This window comes from Crotalus tigris, unplaced genomic scaffold (genome assembly GCF_016545835.1).
Source record: "Crotalus tigris isolate CLP2741 ecotype Arizona unplaced genomic scaffold, ASM1654583v1 scf7180000024453.458620722:586385, whole genome shotgun sequence".
NCBI lineage: Eukaryota > Metazoa > Chordata > Lepidosauria > Squamata > Viperidae > Crotalus > Crotalus tigris.
The window spans coordinates 511,948-539,576 of NW_024100622.1; the positions used below are offsets into that span (position 1 = coordinate 511,948).

Below are 27,629 nucleotides of genomic sequence, written 5' to 3' on the forward strand. Positions count from 1 at the left end.
TCCTAAAACTTTTGCACAGTATGTAGATAATAGTCCACACGTCTTCAGAGACATGTATATGAACTGTGTGACAAAGGGGGAAGTCTATATAGTTTTATATAAAGTTCTGATGTTTTTCATGTGATGATGAAAATGCAGCATTGGCCACCACTTTGAGGTCAGCTGTAAGTCTCCTTGTTTAGTATCCTCATAACTTCAAATGGTCACTGAATGAATGGTCATTAACCAACAATTACCTACACATATACTTTTTAAAAAATAATATTCTCAATAAAAACAATCACACAATATCAAAAAAACAATTAAGTACACATTAACTGGTCTAATCAACGTTCTTAACATTAGCAACCCCAACTGCAAGAATGTTGCCTATAGTTCTGTTACAGTATTTCATATTGCAGACAATAACTCAAAATGATCCCCATAGCAGGGAAAAAAAAGGAAAAACAAATCTTTTACATAGTCAGGGAAAAACATTAATTACTAATAGCAACCCTACAATGCAGGACTAGGCTTACCACCTTTTATCTGCCTAAGCAGACTGTAAATATTCAATACTGAAAAAAAACCTATCTCTTATACAAATGTACAAATAAAATACAGCAATAAAGCATAAAAGCTCAATGAGAATTCAATTTTACAGGTTGAAACAGAATTCAACCAGTTCCCTTTCCTGTACATTCTGTACATTTATTTTTTTTTAAAAAATGTTATTCTGTTACATCTGAATACTATTTATGAACTTAAGCTAAAATTAAATTGATCACCAGCACTTCACAATTTGTGCACAAAAAGAATCTTTGTAAACTCATTGCTGTAAAACAAAATTCATTTGGTATCAGATTACACAGTAAAATGCTACTGAAATTTTTTAAAAAGTCAAATCTTAAAAGCTTTAGTAGTAGTCAAAACTTCATCCTTACCCACCTTGAGAAGGAGAAAGTACTTGTTGCAAGAACTGGAGATTTAATAAGATGAAAGTAACAATATTTATTGCATTTTAAGATTGCATTTTAAAACAGTAAAATTAATAGTGCACAGTGGCTTCACTTGAACTTCCTAAAAAATGAGAAATTAAAAAGCCGTAAAATCCCCTTCTACCTCATGAACAGAGCATAGGTTAATGTGCTTCTCCAAAGGGCAGTATTTGGTTTAATAAATTGCCATCCCTGTGCTCTAATATATTTGAATTAGTGCTCTGTGTATACTAAATCCATTTATTTTAAATTTGTTTTGTCTACATTGAGTGAAATAAAAACATAGCTCTGTACAATCCACTATGAGCAGTGAATACAACAGCAAAATATATCATACAGTTTATACAGACGAATGTTTTCCCATTTCTCCTATAAAGGAATCAGAACAAATTCAAATTAGTATGCAACTTAATTTGGAAGATCTCAAAGGACAAAAGGGAAGGCCAAATATTACAGCCCATAATTGTGCCGAAAAAAGGGTTCTTGCTCGTATTAACTTCAATATCAATGAGTGCAGGTGGAAAGGAAAACCATGCCAAAATGGGGTTTTATAAATTTACCAAACAGTAAATTAAACATGGTTCATTAAAGAAATGTCCAAAACAGAGTAGTATTTTTGGAAATTCAATCTTACCATCGTGTGTTTTTCTTGTAACCCAACGTATACAATGCACAAAGTGCTAAGCACACTATAAAAAACACATTTACATCAACACTGAAGATTCAGGGAAATGAAATTCCAACAATTTTATTTTTTTTAATGAGCTGTATTTTCTAAATTTGTTTTTATTTTTTTTTCCTGTTTTCATACAGTATTGAAAACAAAAACGCGGCACATTCACATTTTCCCGAGGAAACTGTAAGGATGATCTCTACAGGGATAAATGCTGAGAAGCTTGAAGCTCAATCATTTTGATGTTGAAAAACTTTCTGAAGAAGTAAAGGCTTGATCTGACTGGTCTAGAACATGTAATTTAATAGAAGATATGGTCGTCTTAATATTTAATGATTTTTAAAAGAACTTCTCAGTTCATGCGAAGAATATAGTCCAAGAATAAATCATAGTTGTGGAACACGTTTTATGCTACGTAAGTGTATACTTTGCGGTCCTCAGGTGTTCGTGCCAAATATTCTCGCTCAATAAGTCCTTCAATACGCTTTTTAATAACAACTGGACTTGGGAGGAATCGTGCCTTCAGTTGTTGAGTTACCTGGAACAGAAGGTAAAGTATTTTAATATCATTTATACTAGCAAGTAAGCAGACCAGGATATGATTTTGTGTGAAAAGCAAGACATGTAGGATGCATTTTCGATTATTGATACTTTCACAAATTTCATAAACTGAAAAACTAATTCTGTATTTTCGGGGTCCTTTGTAAACATCACTGAATATAAATAAATACATGGCAGCTGAAGGTAGGACTATTTCTAAGCAGGTGGAAACACTGGGTTTGGAAGGTAATCAGAGAAGAACATGCTAGTATTTGAATAACAGGGCAATAAATTAAAGTCAAAAACATCCCAAAATATGGCGAGTCCAAAAAATTGCAAGACGGTATCCACACAGTGAAATTTATATGAGACATATTAACTTTTTTCCTCTCCATGTCGGCTGTAACTCTATCTAGAAAAGGCAAGCCTGCTTTCTTTATACATGCTATGTTACATCAAAATCAGGCTAACTATATACCATATGGAAGCTAATGTTCAGGGGGCTGGTTTTGAGACTGAAGTGGCCTGGGTCTAGATTATTTCCTTCCAGAAAAAAGGTGTCCGTGTAAGTTTTTTAAAACAAGGATCACTAGCTTTGGTAGGATGAACTACTTTTATGGTTATTATTAAGATTATAAACTGGGGCTAGAACTAGAGCACCATCCAATCTTACAGAAGTCCTTCCTCAGGGATATGTGCCTAACTCCATTTGTGAAAACAAAACTCACTTTAATTGGAATTTTCATGATTCTTGCAACTGTGAAACTTTAATTTCAAATTGTTTAGAAACTTAAAACGTATTTTAATTTTAATGTTTCATTGATTAATTAAATTACCTCTGCTACTAGCACATTATGTTGCATCTTCTTTCTAGATTTCATTATCCGCACTATAGCAGCCTCTATCTCATGCTTTCTGTCATCATCTACTTTCTGTCTTGTTTCTTTTCTTTCGGGGTCTGATTCTCCTTGTTTGGCAGCAACTGAAAGAATAGAATAGATGACCACAATTAAAATAAAGGTAGCATTTTTAAAAATAGTAATCAGTCTTGAAAATAAAGCCAAGTCAAAGTGATCCGTTAGTGTAATAATGAAACTTGCTTGATTTTCATTCCTTAAACAAAGTGAGGTTCTTATGTTCTTCCCAGATAAAATTCCCAGCATCTTTAATTGATTATGTAACCTTTAATTGATTATGTACTATCTTTTAGCAGTATCTGGAAAGCATGAGAATACCTTTAAAAGAAGACTGATGCTTGTCATGAAGTTTCAATATATAATCAAATACTTTAAAAAGAAACATTTTGTTTAAGTCTCCTGGCTCAATATATTAACAGACAAAAATAGACAAAAGACTAAGCCTTAGGAGAAATCCTCCTGAGGAATTTGAAAGAATGATTGGACAGAGAAGTATCTGAGTATAAAATCATAGAGATCTAATTGATAAATAACAAAGTGAATCAAACGTGACTAGATCCAGAAATATGAGAATGAAAACCTTTAGATTTGGCGATTTCAGTAGAATGTCTAAGAGATACTATCAATTCAAAAAAGGAGCATGATGTTAGAATGAAAAATAAACTAAGAATCCCACCCCCTGCTTTTTTTGGGACAAGACAGTGTTTGAAATCAATGGAGAAGCCAGAGAAGAGGAGCTATGATGGAGTGAGAGAGAGCAATCAGGAATCAATAAATAGTGAAATTGACATCTAAGTGAAAGTGAACATACCTGTTTGAATCTTGACTCTGTGCAGTTTGGATGTGAATTGATCATTCACTGTAAATATATGTCCATTTTCTATTTCTTTTGATTTTGGCTCCTTTGTAAGAACCCGTTGTGTTGGTTTTCCACATGCGAGGGATTGCAGCGCTCGTACAAGCTCTCTTTCAGGAATATCTGTCTCTTGTTGTATCTCCTATATCAAATTGAATAAAGATTTTGTACACAGCAAGGCAAATTTTTAAAAAGAGTCATTGGGGGACTATAGTTCAATCTCCTGACCAAACAAAGGTCACAAAAGAGAATCTGTGTTATGATGTCACCAAAAAAGCATTATGGAAACGTCAGCCTGTGTTTGGCATTTTTAAGGGACTTAATACTGGGAGAGAAGCTGAAGGTGAAGAGTGAAAATTGAAAAATAAAATCTCTTTAGAGGTTTAAGATTCCCATTCCCACTGTTATTAAAAAAAACTAACATCCACTCAAAATTGGGCACTTAGTGGTTGAATTTATGTGGTGTGAACTTTATAGGGTGACCAATTAAGGTATTGGGGAGTTGTACAGGCAGTCCTCAACTTACAACAGTTTGTTTAGTGACCGTTCAAAGTTATAATGGCACTGAAAGAAGTGACTTATGACCATTGCAGCATCCCCATTGTCACATTATTTACATTTGGATGCTTGACAACTGATTCGTATTTATGACGGTTGCAGTGTCCTGGGGTCATGTGATCACCTTTTGCGACTTTCTCACAAGCGAAGTCAATGGGGAAGCCACATTCACTTAACAACCGTGTTATTAATTTAACAACTGCTGTGATTCACTTAACAAGTGTAGCAAGAAAAGTCATAAAACGGGGCAAAACTCACTTAACAAGTTTTTCAATTAGCAACATAAATTCTGGGCACAATTGTAGTCATAAGTGGAGGACTATCTGCATGCAGTCTGTAGGTTGTCCATTCCGTACAAAGGCAGGGTATATTCTCTAACACAGAGAGTAATACCAATTCTTAGTAAGATTAATCAGTATTCTAGGTATTACATGTGGGAATTCACATGATATGTGAAAATAAAAGCATTTTCAAAAGACAGCTGAAAGCGTACTACTAACAAAGAATTATAGTTCATACCTCAAAAGTGTATTTTTCTCTGTTGTTAAAAAGCATGAGTATTGTCATCTGGAAAGTAGAGACTTGCAATATATGCTTCCGTGTATTAGAGCCAGTTACTTGAGCACCTCCTACACCAACCTCTGAACCATCTTCCTGTTTTAAAAAAAAAATCAAGTCATTCTAGGAACATTTTCGTTTACTTAGTGATTAAGTATTTAGTGTACTTAGTAAAAAGTTTAAGTTGTTAGATACTTTTCATTTAAAGATATTTATCTTTGTTTTCTTGTCACAGGACTTAAATTATTTTGTGCATTTAATGATTTGCTTATTTTTTTAACAAGCTCTTGGAAGATCGTAGTATATCTTTTCAAAAACTTTTCAAACTATAACTGGAAGCATGAAATGCAAAAACATCTGTCTATTAAACCAAACCATAGGTCATTGACAAAGAATGTAATCTGTGGAATGACCATAGCAAAAAACACTTTATTTCTTTTTTGTTTTAGCTAATGATGTCTTGCGTGTCTTTCGATGATTTTGAGAAAAGAGCAGAAACAAAGCACAAATAAGCCAGAGAGTCACAAATAAACCATATGTCATCACAGTGCTGCTATCAGTAAGTTTCCAATAGATCATACAGTTAGGCTGTGCCTTGTTACTCTGAATCAAACTAGAAATATACAATTTACAGCCATGACCATTAAAACGCTATTTGTGGATCCTGCAATGCTGTAAAATCCTGGAATGCTGTAAAATCACACTGTGAAAATTATGAAATTGTGGGTACTCTTTAAGAAGAGAATGGACAACCATTTGTCTGAAATGGTATAGGGTTTCCTGCTTGAGCAGGGGATTGAACTGGAAGACCTTCAACGCCCCTTCCAACTCTGTTAAAATTATTTTAAAATAAAGTCAAACAAGATGGGCAGGTCAAGCCTGGAAAAAATAACATATCTGAGTATGAAACCATCATATGGCCTCTAATGGCCATACAGTATATGCAACTTTACCTAATATACATTTAAAAATATATTTCATATATGCATTTTTATTATTTTAATGAGTATGTTCATGTTTATGTCAATTATTTCTTAATGATGCATTTTTGTATCCATTTTTTGCTTAAAGCACATATAAAATTTGTACAGTGGCTATTCTGAAAGATAATTGAATGCCAAAATAAACATTTTTTTGAAAAGTACAAATACAGTAAACTGTCATTAAAATATGACTTAGACCAGCCTGTTTAATAAGCAAGGGCACTTACTTTTTTTACAGGACCATAGAAGGTGGCATTAAGATCTGCAGAACCCATGTGATGTTGGAGTGTTAGCTGCCGTCCACTATGTTTGGCTAAATAAAATCTACAAAATTCAAGAGAATCAACCAACAGTTGCCTAATTGTATTGTGAATTTCCAACAAAAAGATTTTTGATGTCCATATAAAATTTTTATTAAACAATATTTATTTATTTATTATTTATTACAAAACTTCGATGATGTCAAAAAACAGATATAAGCAGAATTCCTTCAAAAATATAGTTCAAAAATTATGTTATCTTAAATGTTTCATACTAATTATAATCTTATAATTGTGAACCAATCAGAGTCCGCATATGTAAGATAGGCAGATACACAAATCTAATAAAGAAGAACCTATTAAAACAACTACGTGTAATCCAAGAATGTTTCTAAGTCTTAAATGCCTACACGTTGTTTTTTCCCCCCAAAAAAATCTTGCAATAATCCAATACTGTTGGAACAGTAACTTTTGGAATACCTAGTATGGATGCAGAATAATTTCACACATAAATGCACACCAAAATTTCGGCATTAGCTACATTTTAAAACAAGTAAATACATTACTTACCTCCTAAATATTTCAAAAGCATGCCTGGGGGCTGGGGGAATGTTGCACTTTGGTGTGGCTGACTGAGTGGGCCAGTAACCCGTTGTGAGAACCCGCACTGTCAGATCAACACCGCCTAGTGAGACCTATAAAAATAAAGGCAAACGATGCATTATATTCTCTTATAATTCCACCCTTTCAATATTCAATTTATTTTATATATCTTTAAGGATTTATATTCCTACTTTTTATTATACTGGACCATTAGTTATCAAATTTATATAGCCACCCATCTGATCAGAAATAACTGTATTTTACATCATAATTTAAAATATGAAGTGATGCTGAAAGAAACATTCTATTAAAGATAGGGAACTGAAAAATCAATTTAATCAGATTAATATACCCCAAACATTGGGACTGTAATTGTAAAAGTTTAAATCTAAGATCCCATTGAAGGTTTCAGAACTAATAGCCATTCTTAAAGAGTTTCCCATACAGGTAATCCTTGATTTATGATCACAATTAAGCCCGGAATTTTAGTTGAAAGTCAATGAGGTTGAATCACTATGTGGCTGGATTTGATTTTATCATAGTTGTTAAGTTAATCACAGCATTTTTTTTTTTGCTGGAAAACAACAAAAAAAGTTGCAATCCATGATCACATGATGCTGCAACCAATTGTAAATATGAGCCAGTTGCCAATGTCTGAAATGTGATCATGTTGAGTGTGGGAGTAGTGCATTTGTCATAATTTTGAGGACAGGTTGTTAAGTAACTTTTGTTTCAACTTTTTCATCATAACTTCACATGGTCATTAAGCATCTAGTCATAAACTGAGGACTACCTGTATATTGTTCTTAACTTTCCATGCAATTTTGTCCAGAGTTTACCACCAGTAATAACCACTGACCATTAGCTAGATCCCATCTGTTCATAATACTGAGGATAACTATTATCTATGAAAGCTAGACTTTCCAAGTTCACAAATAGCATACTTTAAAAGCTGATAGAAACAATAGAAGAAATTGAACATAAGAATGTGCAAAACATTATGCATATGATCTATTTTGTGAAAGGAACAACTGATTTTGAGTGGTCCATCTTCAAAATGTACCGTATAAGACGACTTCTGGAAGCGCTAAACTCGGCGCCAAAGACGGGGGTCATCTTATACGCCGAGTCGTCTTATACGCCGGAAATACTGGTAGTTTCCGGCGTATAAGACGATGTTCTAGGAATGCGGCTCAGCAACAAAGACGGGGGTCGTCTTATACGCCGGGTCGCCTAATACGCCGGCATATACGGTACATATTGGGTATTTTGTCCATATGTGAAACAAAATAGAGTTGCTCTGTCCCAGAAGTAGTTTGAGCCAGAAGGAATAGGGAGAAATGTAAATAGCTGATGGGAAGGAGGGAAAGTTCAGGGTAACTGGGCCAGTGGGAAATGACACACACAAATAACTGCTAAAAAGAGAAAGGGAGCAATATACAAATAGTCCTCAACTTACGACCACAATCGAGACCAAAACTTCTGTTTCTAAGTGAGATGTTTTGCTCCATTTATGACCTTTTTTGGCACAACTGATAAGTGAATCACTGCAATTGTTAAGTTAGTAACACAGTTGTTACATGAATCTGGCTTCCCCAATACCTTTGCTGGTCAGGTCGCAAATAGATGATCATATGATTCTGGGACATTGCAATCGTCACAGATGAGTCATTTGCCAAATATCTGGATTTTGATCACATGATCATGGAGATATTGCAGTGGTCGTTAGTGTGAAAAACAACCATGAATCCCTTTTTGCAGTGCCATTGTAACTTTTAACGATCACTAAATGAACTGTTGTAAGTCAAGTACTACCTGTATATTAACCTTGCCCTCTTCATGGTGCCTAGATTCTGTTTCATCCCAAACCCAAAACAAGATGAGAAGGTCCTTATATCTCAGCTAGGTAGCTCTCAAGTTATTATAATCTACAAGGGATTTTATTATATTTTTTAAAATATATGAATTACAAAAAACTTTCAATGCAGCACAGTCCTGCCTTAAGTCCTATCAGATCTCAAACTATTCAATTAGTTTTCATTACAAAAATCAAAATCTGCCATCTGCTGGTGAAGCAATTCAGTTAGATTTTTAAAATATATCTAAGTTTATATTTATAATTTTAACATGTAAGGAAGGAATGAGCAATTATATAATTACTATACAGGTTGTTATTAAAATAAGATTCAGCAATTTAACAAATTAAAAGATTATATGATAAAGTGCAGAATCTAAACAAAAAAACTGATATGCAACAAGAGGAATATCCATGGAAGACTAATATAAATTTTACCATGAATATCAGAGAGTGCAAAATGTTTCACCTTTGGAAACTATTCCAATGCTAATTGCCAAATTAGTTTACTTCATTTTTAAAAAACTGTTGGAAAGTAATAATTAGATCAGATTCTTTTTTATATTGATGGCATTAAGTTCAAGAATCCTGGAATATGATTATTGTATAATAGAATAAATATTAAAATAATTGTCTTTTCTGTCAGCTGTGGGAAGTATGCATCAATGCAAACAATACATCTGTACTTGAAAAATAGGTCTGATATCAAATTTAATTCAACCTGGAAATGATTCATGAACTGTTAAGATTATATATGGACTTTTACCACATCTGAAGCATATGAAGTCTGGGCTTCTCTAAACATTTTAGTATATGAGAATATAACTTTCTAATGAGATAGAAATTTTGGATAATGGTTAAATCTGACATAATTTTACTATTCATTTTTTTATTAATTATTGAATATTATTTTTAAATTCTTTTATTTGCAATACTAGCCTAATGTTACTCTGACATTTTTATTTAGTTTTACACAGTTTTTAATTTATATACTTTCCTTTTGTCTTATTTCTTTTTAAATAAACATTTTGATTTTGCTATATAAATGATGCACTTTTCATATTTAGTAGTTGCAGGAATTTCTTTGTAAGATTTCTTAAGAGGATTTTTTTCAATAAATTATTTGCTCTGCCTTGATAGGGGGGCACCTGACAAAGGCTCACACACCCTCTTCCCAAAATTCCAAATGTGACCACCAGGTCAAAAAAATCTGGGAATCCTTGAAGTTAAATAAAAAAATTGCATCTTACCCCTGTGGCCTGTAGATGTTGCCTAAATTCATCCATTGTTGTGTTTGAAATGCTCATGTCCCTGAACATTCCTTCCAATTTTGATGTGAATTGACATCCACATTCAGTCTGCAAAAGAAAGAGTTATTTTTAGCATGATTTAAACAGAGAAAAATCTCTTAGGCTAGCTATTTAGAATTTTAATACAAACATTTAAGTAAATGAAAGAAAGTTAGGAAAAAATAACACATTCTACCTGGTTCTAGGCATTAATTAATCAACAGTAAATATCAACAGGCAATTATGCTAATTTATATCTGGATTATCAGACATCTAATTATTCTAATAAATTTTACTGAAAATAAGAATTTACTATTCCAATCTTTTAAAATTCAACATGGAATAGAGATTGGCAATATTCCCATTAAATATCTCTAAATTAATGTAGTAAATATTCCCGTAGCCCTTTCAAAGCATAAATTATTCTTAAAATATCATTGCAGGTGCACATTAATTCAAGCACATGCTAAAAGTAGGAATGTTAAATTTTATGGTTGGGTGATGGGGCGGGAATTTTACCTTTTAAGAGGATTATTTTTAGGAACCATTAGCCCAAAGAATCCAACTGCTGTTCCAAGCAATGAGGGAAAAGCACGGTCTGTGGATATGGAGATTACTTGCAACTTAAAGAAAAATACTTCCCTATCCACTAGGACTTCCTCAATAGGCTATAATGACAACTCTTGCATCATTTCCCATCTTTTTAGTGTAAATGCATACTCAACGTTCATAGGAAGCAAGTATCTTAATTATATAAGATTCAGATTTTAAATATAATATTGATATTTGATTTATATTCTGCATTTTTACTGGAGCGCACGTTGGCTTATGTAAAGAAACCCACAACAATAGCCTTATGAGGTAAGCTGAGCTGACAGAGTGTGACTAGTACATACAACACGTTGAGATTCCATGGCTGAAAATGATTTGAACTTGGATTCTCAGTCTTAGTATAACTTCTTAGTCACTCCACCAAAATGGCTTAATAATTCTTTGCTGACAAAAACAAAATGTTTGAACCAAATATAGCTTGCTTAATATCGTATAACATTTACAATCAGCTGAAACAACCAATTACAGTGCGATTTATCCCACTGAATAAATGTTGTCATAAAATTAAAGCTAAGTGGAAAAGTCACTAAGAAATCATTATACTGCTTACCTTTAGCTTAGATATCATATTTTTCTCTGAGTCATCTGAAACACTCTTGTTTGTCAGAAGCCTCCTTGCTAAGTGCTGTTTATAATATCGTTCAAATACATCTTTTTCTTGCATAAATCTAAACAAAACCATTGCCTTGTCCAATATAGTCTCCACCTCTTGCTCAGTTAGCTATAAAGATAAAAACAACAGGCAATATACTATCAGAATGGTCAAAACTATGACTTTTATAGAAAATACTTCTCAAAACTAAATTATCTTGCTGTTAATTTATGCAGGGATTAAAAAACTAGTAATAGATTATCTGATCCATTCTACTTATGAACAAAACAAAAATCAAAACTCTATAAATATATGAGTGCAACATTTATATAAGGTTCATTTTAATGAAATAAAGTAATGTTTTAGTTTTGAATCTTTAAATGTGACAGCTTAAACAACTATGTTGCCATAAGTAATCTAGTTTTGTTTTCATGAAAGGCTTTATAGGTAAGAACCAGCACCTTGAGTTTTACCTAGAATCAAATTGATTATCAGTGCTGCTCACAATTAAAAGTTCATGTAAGTGAGGTATGCCAATAAGTATTCATGTTACTGCATTCTAGACCAGCTTGAACTTACAAGGGCAGCTTCATATAGAGTGAATTGTATTCATCCAATCATGATTTAAGTAAGGCAAAAGTGACTGTAAGCAGGGCCTCACGATTCAGGAGTGGGTATAACTGGCGCATATGGCAAAGCTGCAGAAAAGGCCTGTAGGGTCACAGATGCCATCTGCTCTTCAAATAGAAGCCATGAAATTGCGCACTGGGTCTGTTTGCAGCAGTATTACCCCACCAAGGACCAAAGATAAAAAAATCTCCATACCCTCGGGGTTCCATAATCCACAACCACTCATTCATACAAGAGGTGAATCTGAGCCTCTTTTCTCCATCTAAATCCCTACAGAACTTCATCAGCATTGGAGGCTCTGGATCTAAGCTGCACAACAGAGAATCATCAGCATATTGATGATATCTAGCTCTGTGCCAATGAACATAATTGTTAACTCAGAGCAGGGAGAGAACCAAACCCTGAGGCATTCTGCAAAGCAATGGTAGTTCTCTGTTCCTTTTTTCCCAAATCAATAGTGACCTGAACCAGCCCGGGAGGAAGGCAGAGAATCACCATGCCTCCCATTCCTAACCCATGGAAAAAGCATGATCAATGCTGCTTTCTTAAAATATTACAAATCTGAAAACTAACTGAAAGTGATCCAACTAATGTAATTCCTTCAAAATGTGATAGCAAAGAGAAAGATATAACAGATGGAGTAACTGAAAGGCAAGTGAGTTACATCTGCCTTCAAATCCTGATTCTCCCCACAACTAAGACCTCATAACCAACCTCTCCAGGCCTAGTTGAATATCTATGTATGGTTTTGATATGAACATATTATCTTATTAGTAATTTCCTATATACATACCTAATTCTAACAAAAAAATATGTCTATGGAGGCTTATATTCACTATTTCAACATGGTTTAACTATATATACAGTATTTTGCAGAGTTTTACGTTCCTAAAAAGAATTTATTCAGTCTATATTTTTAAAAAATCCATATATATAATTTTTTTATATTCACATTAATTTGCAGTATTTATTATTGCACTATGGAAATAAATTAGCACACAGAAATATATATTTTTGTAGCTGTTTTGTCACAAAAACTGAATAGTTGTAATAGAAAGTTACTTACTCCCTTGACTCCTTTTTTTAGCTTATCATCAATAAATAATGAGAGATACTCTGGAGATCTAGAGTTGAGGTTAAGGAAATATTCAAAATCACCCGCAATTGTTTGTTTGAAGAGCCTGTCATTATTAAAAGATTCTTGAAGGAAGCGGTCAAACCTACTCTTCAAATCCAGTAAGCCCTTAGAACAACAAAGCATATTATTTTTTTAGATTTCTACTATATTCTATATGAAAATCATAGTCACTATTATTTTGGAACTTATGGGACTGGTAACTTTTATTGTTGCTAAAAATCCTTTAACTTGGATGTTGAAGTTTCCTTGCCTGTTATATTCTCATAGATATATTGCCCTTGCAGTACTATAATAAAACAAATTAAGGCTAGATGAGTATCTTTAAGACAATTTATGTTCTTTTCAGACTCTTCTGGGGATAAGGACTTGGGGTTCATTCTCATGATTGAGTCTCCTCTGCACTCCACTCCACGCCATTTTTACAACCACAAATATTCAAGCTGAGTTCTTGGGAATGGGAATCCCTTCACTCCAATTAAACCATTATTAATTTATTGTGTAGAATTTATTAGGTGACTGATGTTTGCAGAAAATAATGCAAAACCTTGTTTAGAAGATCCTACATTGTTTGGCATGTTTCTGAAGAAGGAACAATTGTCTCTAAAAATCTAAAAAGCTTTCAAGGAAAGCCTTCTTAGGAAGAAAAACATTTCCTAATGATTCAAACTCTGGAAATCATGAAAGCCACCCGAAATTGAATATCAGGAGATTCTGATGTTATACTATATTTCTGAATGATATATGCTGTATTGCTGGGCTCCGATTACTATCTAAATATTAAGCTTTGGTTATTGATTAAGGCTGCTTTTTGTTTTGGCCCTTTTCTTGTTCTTCATTCCCTAACATTATATTTAAAATATCCCCAAAATTATACCTTCTGGAGAAGATGAGGTGAATCATATTTACTTTTGATTTAGAATTTACCCCAATACTGGAAAGTGCAGTAACCTGCCTCTCTTCCTGTAAAAAGAGGTCTCTTGAAAAGCTTTGTTTGTTTCTCTAGTAAAAAAGCATTTCACTGAATCAGACAGTTGTCAAAAGTTGCCTTAATCCACTTGACAAATTAGTCAGAAATTCAGGCTAGGAAAGCAGTTACATCCCACGTACTTTTAACTACCCCTGGAGAAACAAACACAGATTTTCTGTGGACTCAATTATAATAAAGTATCCTCATTTACCATCAGTTTAGAGAATCTAGTCAAATATCTTCTTCAAAGTGAGACTTTCACAAATTAGTTTAGAGAAAGGTTCCAGAGGAAGAAAAATGGGAGCTATGTAGGATTTTTGACTGAAGCATTTTGTGCACCTAGTATGAACCACATTAGAAAGCTGTCTAGAAAAGAAAAACTTGCACTTCAAGACAATTATTTTCTGCCTTTCAGATAAGCTGGCCTGTGTGCCAGATGGAATGATCTATGAAAGAGCTGTCTGTCTATACTGTTTACTGAAAGTAAAAATGTTTTTATTTTTGTCTCAAAGGTGCTTTTCCAAAAACTGGACTTTCTTAGTTTTTTTATTTGAAAACATTTCACTTCTCATCCAAGAAACTTCTTCAGTTCTAACTGACTGGTGGGGAATGGAAGCATTTATATTCTTTGCAGGCATCTGGTTGTTGCCCTGAGGGTGCTTTAGATAATTTGACATCTATGTCAAAATTGAAAGCCCTCCCTCAACAGAGGGGAAGGGATACAACACAGTCCTTTCGGCAGTCCCAAGAAGTTCCTCACCCATTTACGCTCTGATTCAGGGAACACAGAGGATACAGATAAACCCCAAGTGGCCCCAATGACTCTCAAAGAGCTAACAAGCAGATGACTGCAAAGAATATAAATCCTTCCATTCCCCACCGGTCAGTTAGAACTGAAGAGAAGCAAAATTTCAAAGAAAAAAATCAAGAGAGTTCACTTGCCTTTTGAAAAAAAAAAAAAAAAACTTTTGGGACAACCGTGACCTGGATGATTGAGAATCTCCTCTTGTAAATTGAAAGTTTATTCATTATGCTTCTTTGGGATTAAAATTATAAACTTTCTAGAAATAGAGAGGAAAATCAGAAATTTTCTGTTTACAGCCATGAAAAAATCTAGTTTATCTCATATGAAAAAAATTTGCTAATTTGAGAAGCCAATGAAGAATACTAAAATGTAAATACATTTTTAAATTTTAGGAAAAATGATTCTTAATAATTTATCTTTACTTATCTCTACAATGAAACATTGCTGAAGCAGTACTTGAATTATATAAGTACATTTCTGCTAAAGGAAACATTTTCATCGTAAGAAAAAATGAGTATTTAAAGGCTTTGATTACCTGAATATAATCCACTGGGTTCTTTCCTTCACCTTCTTCAGATACAAGTGCTTTACCTTGTTCCCTCAAGTAGGTACTCATACATTCACACATTGTCTTTAAACCATTTGGAACACGACTAAATAATTTGTACATACACGCAAGATCTGCAGTAGATATACATAAATTTTATATTGTTATCTACTAATAATATGTTTGTAACATTACACAGCAAATAATCAAAATGTGGTATTTCTGATGTTTCATTAAATTCTCCAATTTTCCAGAAGCAGGTTTTCTTAATCAGAGCCCTCTCCATGTGAACTCAGTTTGCCTTACTCCTTTTTTGTTATCATTTTGAAATCACTTGGAATGTGAAGCCACGAGGCTTCACTATTGTTGCAGATAGCACTGCACAGACTTACCTTCTGTTTTTCCATTTTTCAACATGTGAACTAGACCAGAATTTTCCATTTCCACTATGGTCTTCATATGCTTGGAAATCAGCTCCCTCTCAACAACTTTGACAATTGGCTCTTCAGTTGACTTATCAAGGCAGTGCATCACACGTTCTATTTCTTCATTAATTCTAGCTTCTACTTTTTTTATATAAACTGAAGCACTATTTTCTGCTAAAAATTTCTGACTTTCCATCTGTAATAAAATAAAGCAAAAGAAAATAGAATTCTACAGAAACTGTGAAGAACTACAGAAAGTAAGTCAAACCCATTCAGTTTCTCTTAGCAGTAATTGTTCAATTACTACTGTGTTAACTCTTATATTTGCCATGCATTAATATCCACCAAAATCCATTATCACCAGAGGTCAAGGCTGAACGAACACAGCCTCATGTTCCGAGCAAAGGGATAATCTGAAGTAGGAACCACTCTACATTAGGGGCCAATAACAATCCTCCAGATTGATATTTATTAATCTAGAATTAAATAACAGGGATTAGGGAGGGATCCATTTTATTACTATCTGTAAATAGTGAAAAGCAGCATTGTACCTGAAAGAATTCTGCTGACATCTCCAGAAATGGAGCTTCAAAATCTTCTTCATAGACCGATCTTCCTTCAAGGCCTAGAATCATTAACATCTGGCAAGCATTTCTTATTGCTCCTCTGTCAAAACAGTGGAATTTGTAGATTAGATTAATTTTAGTGAAATTAGTATTTGCAAACTATTCAATAAGTGTTTTGTGTAATATTTCCATATGTATTCTATGTTTCACACAAAAGTAAATGTTATACGTATCACAGTTCTCAATAAACGAAGGAGCTAGAACAGTACTGAGAAAGGTCTTTTTATTATCACCCAAAGGTAATAGCATACAATCATTACCAAAGCCAAAAAAGAAAGAAAGAAAGAAAGAAAGAAAGAAAGAAAGAAAGAAAGAAAGAAAGAAAGAAAGAAAGAAAGAAGAAATCAGTGTCAGTTTTCAGAAAATTGTTTATCCCCAATATCTATTGGTGTGCATTTTGGAAATAACTTCATTTTATTCCCAAATAATAAATTGACATGAAGTTTCTGGGTGCAATTCAGGGCACTGGTCTTCATCTTTAAAGCCCTACATGACATTAGGCCAGATTATTTGTAGGACGGTTATCCCTAATGGTTTCTGCGCATCCCACCAGTTCTAGCAGAGTGGGCAAACTCTGAGTTCACTCAATGAAGCAGTGTCACCTGGTACATCCTTAGAACATGCCTTCTCTTTCATGGCATCTGCCTTATGGAACAGCCTCCTTTCAGGGATACCAACAGCCCTGACTGTTGGCTTTTTGTAAAGGCATGAAGCCCTGACTGGGGATTAATTTAATGGAATAATGAGATAGATGCATGCAAATTGTTTGAAAAGAGATTTCTATGGGCGCCTCAAGTTGTTGTTTCTTTTCAACAGATTGGACATTATTTTATTCTTTTGCTGTCAAGAATTTCACTAGTTTGATAGCCATATAAGATAAGATAGAGCTGTGATTATATATTCAACTGTGAATTACGAAGCACCTCAACTCAGTTGCTGTAGGTACTGTGAATTGTGTAGATCAGGGGTGCCAAACTCGCAACGTCACGTGATGTGTCGTGACGTATCGTGCCTTTTTCTCCATTGCCAGCAATGGGGTAGGTGTGGTTGATCTCCCTCATACTAGGCCAAAACAACTAAAATTTCAGAGTTGAAAAATGTAAAATGACATATGAAATTGAATTAAAAAAAACCCCATAAAATCTATTAGCAAGAAAAGTGATTGAGAAGTAAAACAAAAAACCCCCAAACCAATAGTTTCATCCAAAACAATATCAAATGTAATTTATTTGCAGAGACGTACCTGTCTACCACTTCTCCTTTCCGTTCCCTTGCAATCATGTCTAATAAAGTCTGTCGGAGATGATCTCTAATGCACCCATACCGTACAACTTGATCTCGAAAAATTATTAATCCCAAATTGTAGACATTTTCCACATTGTTTTGTTGTACATACACGCGGTCCTAAAATCAAAGTACAAATATAAATGCAAAGCATCTATACAACAGAAGTTTATCTATAGTGGAATAACTTAAATCTGCTTCAACATATCTCTACAATATGCTTTTATTACGTTTCTTACCCAAATATTGCATTCAATAATATCAAAATTAATGTTACATTTATAGAAAAATGTACGCTGGATAAATGTATTAGTCATTAATGGTTGGATCTAAACCTAGTCCTACTTGGAGTAGGTCTATTGAAATAAATTGGACTTAGATTAGGAATGAGTTCAATGATAACAAAACATATAATCTAGATTAAACTGGGCTCCAATTCATTGTTTACAATACATACAACAAATACATACAACAAATTATGTTAACACACCCATTTCAAATTATATATACTTTAAGTTCTTTCAGACAGAACATAGTATACATGTGTGACTTCACATGTATGAAACAATATCTGCTTAAAATGCAATAAAAGTGTTAAATTTTTTCATACGCTGTGATTAGAACTGCAAAAAGAATGACTACTTGAAATATTTCAGAGTGACCATTTGAGTCCTTTAGAGGAAGGCTAACATCTTTTTAAGTACTGCATGTACTAAACAAAAGGGACTATGTACAAAACATCATTAAAAAATAATGCTACAAGCTATTTGCATTCACATTTAATAACCTAATTAGAACATAAAAATGGTAAAATAGTTCAAATAAATTAGTGTTTTACATTTTCAAAGCCATGAACAATTAAACTGGATAGTGCATGTTTGCGTATTAATCAGATAAACGACAAATTTATTTATTTATTCCAAGCTTATATGGGAAGGTAATAATGTTAGCTACTAGGATTGTACAATGATCTGAATTTGAAAAAGTGTTCTAGACTATGCATGAATGCAAAGATTATTATCTAGCAGAATATTCTTAGGTTAAAGGCATCTTTTTCCTAGAATCATTATAAGATGCAGCTTTTTTAAAATATTAACAAGTGCAATATGGCTTTTCCCATACAATCCAAATTACTATTTCACTGTCAAATCTGCATTTCTGCCAAGCCTTATTAGTTGTAATCCCAACCTCAATAAAGGAAAAAGAAATACTTCCTTGTATTTTACTCTATGTGAAACTACTACTGCAATAATTCCTCCACATTTGTACTGGCTAGGCTACGAATAATAAAAACTTAACAGTGAATATATAAACCAGGTTTAGCAAATTTCCTTGTTTTTTGCAATCTCCTAATCCTTAAAGTAGTACTCTTCTAGATGAAAACAAAAGAGAGGGGCAAGACATAACCCAGGATGATTAAAACTGAACAGATAGCAAATTAAGTGAGCCAACCCCATTTTAGTTTTGGAGTTATATGAACTTATGATTTTTCATTGTTATATCCTATCTTTAGGGTCGGCATACACAAAAATAGATTAAAGATATAAATTCAGGAAACTCAAACAATATGTAATAATGAGGAAGAATATAAAAGCAAGTGCCAAATAATGTATTTTTTAAAGTTAGAGGTAAAAACAAAAGTTTCTTTCCTCTGTGTATCAGTTAATTATGTAAGTTTAAATCAATTTTTCCAACATGGAATAGAAAATTTTTGCATTTTAATTGACCATTTTTGTAACCAGAATTTCAGATTTTACTTACCATATACATCAGAATATCTCTAATCATTACCATTGCTGTCTGGTGATCATTCCATGCTTGGTTCAATGTTTGAAGAAAATTGTTATTTAATGAGTTTAATACATCTTCTCGCACCTGCAACAAAATATTTAATTGAATAAATTGTTTAATATAGATCAGAAATGAGCAATTATATCCTGCATTATCAGGAATGAATGAAGTCAAACATTGATTTTTGGGAAGGGGGGGCTTAAGGAACAAAATGTCAAAATAGTGAATATTTTTACTACACTGAATTCATTAACTAGTTGCATAGAGAGAGCAAACAATCGTATCCCTTTTGATATCTGAAGCAGGAAAACGCTAATGACTTGAAGGACTCTGCTTTCCTGACAAATAGACAAATGAATGCAGTTCACAACTACTATACTACTGTTCCACAGCCATTTCATTTTTCCTATTACTATCCCTCTGAATATGAACAGACGAAGGGAAATTTCAAAATTCACCGAGATGTGATTATTTTGTGAGAATACCACATACCAACCATTTGAAAAGGATTAGTAACTTTTCACTATAGTTTTACAATGCCTGAAACAAATTATCTATATTGTCACTCAGTGCCCATTATTATCTGTCAAAGATGCTGGAATGTAAACTGGCTTTTTTCCCATTCTGTTATAACATCAATTTCTGATTATAGCACAAACATGTATTTGCCATAGTGAAGTCTCATGATTAGGTTAAATATCTGATATGCCCTTAGCAGAACAACCTGTTAATGCAAATATTACAATATTTAACTCAACCTAGAGCTGAAATGCTCTAAACCACGGGTGTCAAACTTGATCACATCACATGACATAGCGCGATGTCACATTTTTTGCCCTTACGGAGCTGGGATGGGCGTGCCCTGGCGTGACACATCCAGCTCACAGGCCTCCAATTTGACACCCTGCTCTAAAAACACTCAATAGTTACCAATAAATATTAGTAGCTTAATTATTTGCCAGAATCCCTTATCACCTCTCTTGGTGTTTAATAATATCAGGTTGCTATATAGGTTTATGCTTTCTAGACAATCACCAATAATTTAGCTGATTTTTATCTTGCCCGTATGACTTGATAAGTAACTCAAAGTGGCAAATATACATAATACTTCCTCCTCCTTTTTTCCACACAATAAACCTGTGAGGTGGATTAGGCTGAGAAACAGGCCCAAAGCCACGCAGCTGGTTTTCATGCCTAAAGAAGGACTCTCTTAATACTTAGGCCAGCACTTTGACCACTTAAAACCAAACATGTGCATTGAAGCCCATCTACACTATACTTGATCTTAGCCAAAAGGCGGAGAAGCCTTTTACGAACATGTGCATTGAAGCCCATCAATGATTTTGTTAACAAGCACAAAAAGATGTAAATTCTTTGACTTTTTATTAGACATAATTACACACTTTAATTTTTTGTTTTACAGCAAATCATTTACTATTTCATATAAACTTGGCAAAGTGTTTTCTTCTGGATACAGTTAATTTTAAAAAATGGTTTGCTGAAAACCAGAAGTAGAAATTTCAAACCTCGATATAAACCAAAGAAAAAAGACTGCAAGCCTGACAATAGACTTCTGCTTATAAAGCAAAAACTGTTTTGGCTTTTTTCTCTTATCATAAACAATATCTCCGCTATGTTAACCTTCTGTACATGGATGACTTACCTAAATTAATTGATTTCAATTAATTTAAATTAATTAAATTAATTGATTTTAACTGTAATAAAATCTTTATGTAAAAATGTAATGTACTCTGACATTTAGATACTATATATAAATGGCTTATGCTAATAATATTCATTTGGTCAATAATTAACAAGAATTTACATTACTTGTTATATAATATATGAAGATCCTAGAAATTACAGCTATTTTTGTCCCAAAGATGCTTTTTTCAAAAAGCAACTGGACTTTCTTGGGTTTTTCTTTGAAAACATTTCCTTTCTCATCCAAGAAGCTTCTTCATTTCTAAGTGACTGATGGGGAATGAAAGGATTTATATACTTTGCAATCTTCTGCTCATTAGTACTCTGACAGTCATTGGGAACATTTGGAAGTTTATCTGTATCCTCAGAGTCATATAAACAGGTGTGAAACCTTCTTGGAACAGCTGAAAGGGCAAGTTGCAGTCTCAAGAAGGTTCCACACTTGTTTACACTCCAATTCAGGTGACTCTGAGGATATACCGAGTATATAAACTCCCAGGTGGCCCCAATGACTCTCAAGAGAGTTAACAAACAAATGACTGCAAAGAATATAAATCCTTGCATTCCCTACCAGTCAATTAGAACTGAAGAAACTTCTTGGATGGCAGGTGAAATGTTTTCAAAGAAAAAAACCAAGAAAGTCCAGTTGCCTTTTGGAAAAAGCACCTTTGGGACAACCATGATTTATATGATTGAGAATCTCCATAGACACACTATTATTTTTCTCTTTCATCAGCTACCATCACCAATCTTCTTTCAATCTCTATATCACCAACAAGACATCTCACTGGCAATATAAAACTTACTCAATCCAACATCCCATCCTGAGGTCCCTAGTGCCCCACTGGATTGCATTGTACCCCAAAATCAAACTTTCTGTTGCATTTTAGGGTATAAAAAGGATAAAACAGACAAGTTAAATGTTGCATAAGTTTAAATCTGCATAGAAGCTCTTTAAAAATTCTAAGCCTCATAAACTGGGCCATTTTTTTGCATTTTAAGGAGCTTAATGTATCAATTTTATCTGCTAAATTTCCTCCAAAGCAAAATAAAACATTAATAAAAAGCCATATCCCCAAATTTGAGTTCCTTAATCCAACAACATTCTCCAGGTAGGTGAGAAATATAGCCAAGCCAAAGTATACCGGTCTCTAAAGACAGCCAAATGTTCAAACAAGATATCGCTTTCTGTTTTCAGTAAATTATTGTGTTCAGATACCTTATTTATAAGATGCTCTGTAACCACTTCTCGTAATCCAGTGTATAATTTTTCTCCATGTTTATGTAATACCATAGTATATGCATTTCTATACAGTTCCTCAAAGCTGAGACCACTGTTGTTCTTCCGTTGAATTTCTTGGATAGCATTTTTCAATAGATCCCAAATGCTGTTAACGTATTTTTCATCCATGGTCATCTGTATGCGGACATACAAAAGTACAGTTAAGAGTTTATTGATGTCAGGTTTTCAAAACATATTTCCTCTAAAACAGATTAAGGACCAAATTTACCTAAAAGATAGATGATGCATTTAAGAGAAATTCCCAAAGAAAGAGAGAATGTGTGTGTATGTGTGTAAGTAAGAACAGACAAAATTCCTACAAAACTGCTCAGCTTCCCTGACTTTTCAGTTATGGTTCTCAAAGCCACTGAACCCAAGCTTGCAAAATAATATATGCTGCTTTCTTGCATGAGCATATGTACGGTATATAAGAAAGAGCACGATCAGGGCAAAATATTAACATAAACTGAATTAATGTCTATTGTATAAAATTGTCTATAAAGTAATTCATTTCATTTTCATACCCAGACATTCCATTCTCTCAACATATAACTATGCATCCTTACAGAGGAAAGATATTGCAGAAATATGGATTTAGCTAGCACAAACCTAGAAATGTCTTGTGTGTCATAAATTCCAATGGGTTCAATTATTTTTTCTCCATGATATATAAGCATGGACACCTTAACTGGGCATTGATCTCCTTAACTGGGATTGGTCTTAGAAAATAACAGGATAAACATACCTGAACTCAGAACCTTATAAAGCCAGTCCTAGCTAATACATGGATTGTGAACAAACAGCAGATCTGTTGGCTAGACAGATAATTTGAAAAATCATCCTAGAAACAAAATGGCAAACAATGTCCATATAGGTAGAAAATTATGTTGTTAGTATATTCATGAAGTTCCCGGGGATCAAGCTTAACTTGAAGGAGGTTTTATATTTTCAATTGAGAAAGAACGTGGTACTGACCCATTTTTTCCCCTTCTTTTGGCAACAGACGAATGGTTTGAATAAAGGGGCTCTATAGGCCATCTGCTGGAAAACTAGTGGGTTTCCTTGTACAGTTGGTTGATCATTATGAGAACAAACTGCTAATCCCCTCCCCCCCACATCTATCTTTCTGCCTCTGTCTTTTTGGCTGTTCTGCCCTCTGCAGTCCCTCTCTGTCCAGCTGACCGTCACCGTCTTCTTCCTCCCGCTGGTGATGAAGTGTGCCTGGGCGAGGCAGCTGCTGACAGTGGTACCTGAGTTCTTGGAAAGATCACACACAGCGAGTAGCTGCCTCATGAAGGATGGGGGGGGGAAGTATCATCAAGAACAGAAGGAAGATGGCAGCAACTGTCAGCTGGGGGTAGCAGAAGGCAAGTTGATAAGAGAGGAGGAATGTAAGCTGGCACAAACAGCACAGCTAGCAGGGGAGATAGGCGGATGGGGTAGCTGAAGTGGAGGTGAGCACAGCAGGGCAGAAGTGTGAGGTCCTTACCTAACAACGGTGGAGTCCTGTCCTAATGAGCACAACAGGGACTCCTGCTAGTAGACTGGCAGAACTGCTGTTACTAAGTGGTGAGGTTATGTGATGTCTCTGGGCACCACTAGCAACTGCTTTGCATAGTGATGGAAATTCCAGTCCCAATTAGAATTGTTCAGCGAGGACTACCTATATTCTTCAAATCAGCATATTAGGATGATTAACTCTCTTCCATGGTTGCTCTTTAACAACTGTAATTTATAGGATTTTGCCCGTGATTCCAGAGCTCACAAACAGATATCCAAATTAGCCAGTCATTCCCCGATCTTCCAAAAATTTGTTTTATGCTTTTAAAATTATTTAAATCAAGCCCAATACATTTCATACCAGTGAATCCCAGCTTAAATATGCATTGTGTAAATGCATATTTCTTTTACTGGTCATGAATCTCCCTAATTCAATTTCAGTGGAGGATCCCTGGTTGCAACACAGAAAAAAAATCTCAGTACCTACTTTATCCAGTTTGTGGTTTTATACACATATTTTATCCTTATCTTTTCACTTTTCTGAGAAACAGCTGTTCTAGCCTCTTAATTACTTTAGCTGCCTTCCTTTTTTTTGAAAGGTGATTGCAACACTTACCCATTGTATTCCAAATACATGTAGTCCCTAACTTACAACATTTAATGACTGTTCGAAGTTACAAAGGCACTGAAAAAAATGACTTATGACCATTTTTAACACTTACAACAGTTCTAGCATCCCCAGGATCACATGATCAAATTCAGAATGCTTGGCAATTGACTCACATTTATCAGAGTTGTGGTGTCCCAGAATCGTATGATCACCCTTTGTGACCTTCTGACAAGCAGTGAATGGGGAAGTCAGATTCACTTAACAATCACATTACTAGCTTAACAACTGCAGTGATTCATTTAACTGTGTCAAGAAAATTCATAAAATGGGGCAAAACTCACTTAACAACTGTCTTGCTTAGCAACAGAGCTTTTGGGCTCAATTATGGTCATAGGTCAAGAATTATCTGTATACTATCATAATACATAAATGAATATAGTGGCTGTTTTATTTTCAGTTCCCTATCTAATGATCTCAAAAGTGTAATTGCCTTTTTATGTATTTTTTACTACAGTCAGACAGATACAATCCATGTATGGATGATTTTTTTATTTTTTATTTTTGCTTCTTCTACAAGCATACAATCTCTTCTTCACTTCAGCTTTTCTGTAAACTGAGATTAAATAAATAATATCTGTACATTTCCCTTAGTTCAATTTCAATCGAAAACAGGAAAGTCTGGTTCCCAACATTAAAACAGAAGAGCATCTAATCAACTTTTGAAAAGGTTGAAAACCTGTTTTGAAACTGACAAATAGTTCCAATTGAACTGACAGGGAATTTAGCAATAGTACAAAGAGAGAAACAAAAGGCTATGTTCTTTTTTTAAAAGAGGGGGAGTTCACATCGACAAAGCCATGCTATAGAATCAATGTTAAATAAACTGTTGTTAAGGGTGCATTTATTCTTCTTAAATCTCCTACTATTCAAATAGATTTACATTTCAAAACAAAGAGAAATTCTGTGCTGAATACAAAAACCCACAGCAGTACCCTATGCTGGCATTGAAAGGTTATTGGAATAACTTCCTAAAGATTCGAAAAAGATAAAGTAGTTGTTTTGATGGTACTAGATAAATAGTTAACGTCTACATAAGTCAAGAAGGAGCAGGTTGTCAATGCTTAAAGTCAACAGACACATAAACCCTCACTAGAAAGACTGAAGTCAGAGTTCGATTTCGATATCTATCTTTGTGTAAAATGGCTTAAGGAAAATCAGAACTATTTTTACCATGATTTTCTGAAGAATCCATAGCAATTGGTTCTTCCAGTATATTAAGTCACAATGAGCAGGTTCAAACACCAGAGTGAATTAAAATAAACAAAACACATGATGATCAGAACTAATTTCAAATGCATGCATGCACGCACATACAAACACACATTACTTATATATATTTAAATGTCAAAAGGAAAATACAACATATTCCATGCATATTCCATTAATATGCAAACATCAGTGATAACAGTGATCAAGGAATCAAATGCTTTTAATGTTAACAAACTAAACAATGCAAAAGATAGTATTCATTTTAAGAGTCAAGTACATGAATAATACTGAGTAGTGACAGAAAACTAAATTATAGTTTAGAATCAGTTGCTAGTGTGTCCCTATCGCCTAGCAGAGCTATAGGGCAGGCATGTCAAACTGCCGGCCTCTGGGCCGGATGCATCACGCCAAAACCGCACCCACCCCATTGCCAGCAATGGGGGGAAAGTCACAATACGTCACGCGACATCACATGACATCGCGAGTTTGACATGCCTGCGATAGGGTGTCAAAAACATTTCCTCTTCCTTTTTTTACTCAAACATACAGTACTTTATTTATAACCAAATTGGGACAAAATGGTATATAATATGTGTCTGAGAATGAAAATTTCAAATCAGTTTTGTAACCTTAGCCTGGTTTCATAATTAAATTAAAGCTAAATGCAGCTTCTTTTTTCAGACAGTATGTTAGGGATAGCTGAAAATGGAATAAAATATGTGTTATTCTCTTAGGATCATGCCAGTGGAGGAAATGGATGGAGGATCAGGATCAAGGAAATAACAGCAAACCCTGGTTTACTGTTCTTTTCCAAATACTCCTATAATTTACTGAAGAGAATTTACTAATCAGATTCAAGATAATACTGTACTTCAGGAAGCCATTATATAAAACAGCTGACATTACAGCATGGAACAATCTTAACAAACATATTATTATACCAAAGATTAGAAAGAATAAATCTACATGTGATGTATATGCCTGTGTTTGTTTTAGAATTATACTACTTAAAAAAATACTTGTGGAAAACACTGCAACAATTCACTGTATAAACATGAAACCACTTCTCTTTTAGCAACAGAAGTTAACAATAACATTACAAAATGTAAGTTTCATTTCACTATTTTTTTCTACGTAATTTCTCACAATCTGAATCAACTTCATATCTAACATAATAGAGAAATTCAGAATTAAATCCAAGATTTTGTTCTAACTGAAAATATGCATGCTTTCTCTGTAAGTTAGGAAACAAGGTATCTTAATATAGCTTTATATATCCTAATCGTTTAGTAATGTTAAGTTCTCCAGCACTGGAGACGTAGAATCCACCAATGGGTTAACTCTGCCTTCCTACCCATTAGACCGGGTCAGCTAATTTGTCACGCCCGTCCTGGGGTAGCTCCTCCCAACCTTGACTCGGTCTTCAGCCCAGGTGGACGTGATAGATTGGCTCCTGGTTTAAGGAAGGTAAATAGAATTAAATATTGGTGGATTCTTGTCTCACGCCACAACTACTCCAGCAGAGCTGAGTCCAGCTCAGCTCTGTGAGAGTCAGTCTGCAGACAGGCCTGGGGTTTCTTCCCTCTCCAGTCCTGGGTGTTCAGCTGGTTAATCACTTTTAGGAAAATCCTCCGAGGTTCAGCGTTGGGACCAACGCTGAGTTCCACTCTAAGCTAAACTCCCTCCAGAGGGGAAATCCAGACAGCTGCTCAGCGTTATGTGCAACGCTGCAACCAGATTCCCCCACGTTCCGGAGGGGGGTGGGGATTCCCCATCGG

The 27,629-nt window shown here is 34.3% G+C and overlaps 1 protein-coding gene across 1 annotated transcript in view; it reads right to left on the reverse strand.

The window, feature by feature from the left end:
- Positions 1-970: 970 nt before the first annotated feature.
- Positions 971-27,629, reverse strand: part of CUL3 (cullin 3) — a 46,705-nt gene continuing 20,046 nt past the window's right edge. Inside the window, exons 2-16 of the mRNA XM_039332179.1 lie at positions 22,410-22,607; positions 19,457-19,570; positions 17,655-17,815; positions 16,337-16,451; positions 15,753-15,981; positions 15,349-15,494; positions 12,970-13,146; positions 11,232-11,402; positions 10,031-10,138; positions 6,893-7,017; positions 6,290-6,386; positions 5,041-5,175; positions 3,919-4,105; positions 3,027-3,172; positions 971-2,188 (exon numbers count right to left, since the gene is read on the reverse strand). Of these exons, the coding sequence (XP_039188113.1) occupies positions 2,057-2,188; positions 3,027-3,172; positions 3,919-4,105; positions 5,041-5,175; positions 6,290-6,386; positions 6,893-7,017; positions 10,031-10,138; positions 11,232-11,402; positions 12,970-13,146; positions 15,349-15,494; positions 15,753-15,981; positions 16,337-16,451; positions 17,655-17,815; positions 19,457-19,570; positions 22,410-22,607 (2,241 nt within the window). The 3' untranslated portion in view covers positions 971-2,056. The remainder of the gene's footprint in view (positions 2,189-3,026; positions 3,173-3,918; positions 4,106-5,040; positions 5,176-6,289; positions 6,387-6,892; positions 7,018-10,030; positions 10,139-11,231; positions 11,403-12,969; positions 13,147-15,348; positions 15,495-15,752; positions 15,982-16,336; positions 16,452-17,654; positions 17,816-19,456; positions 19,571-22,409; positions 22,608-27,629) is intronic.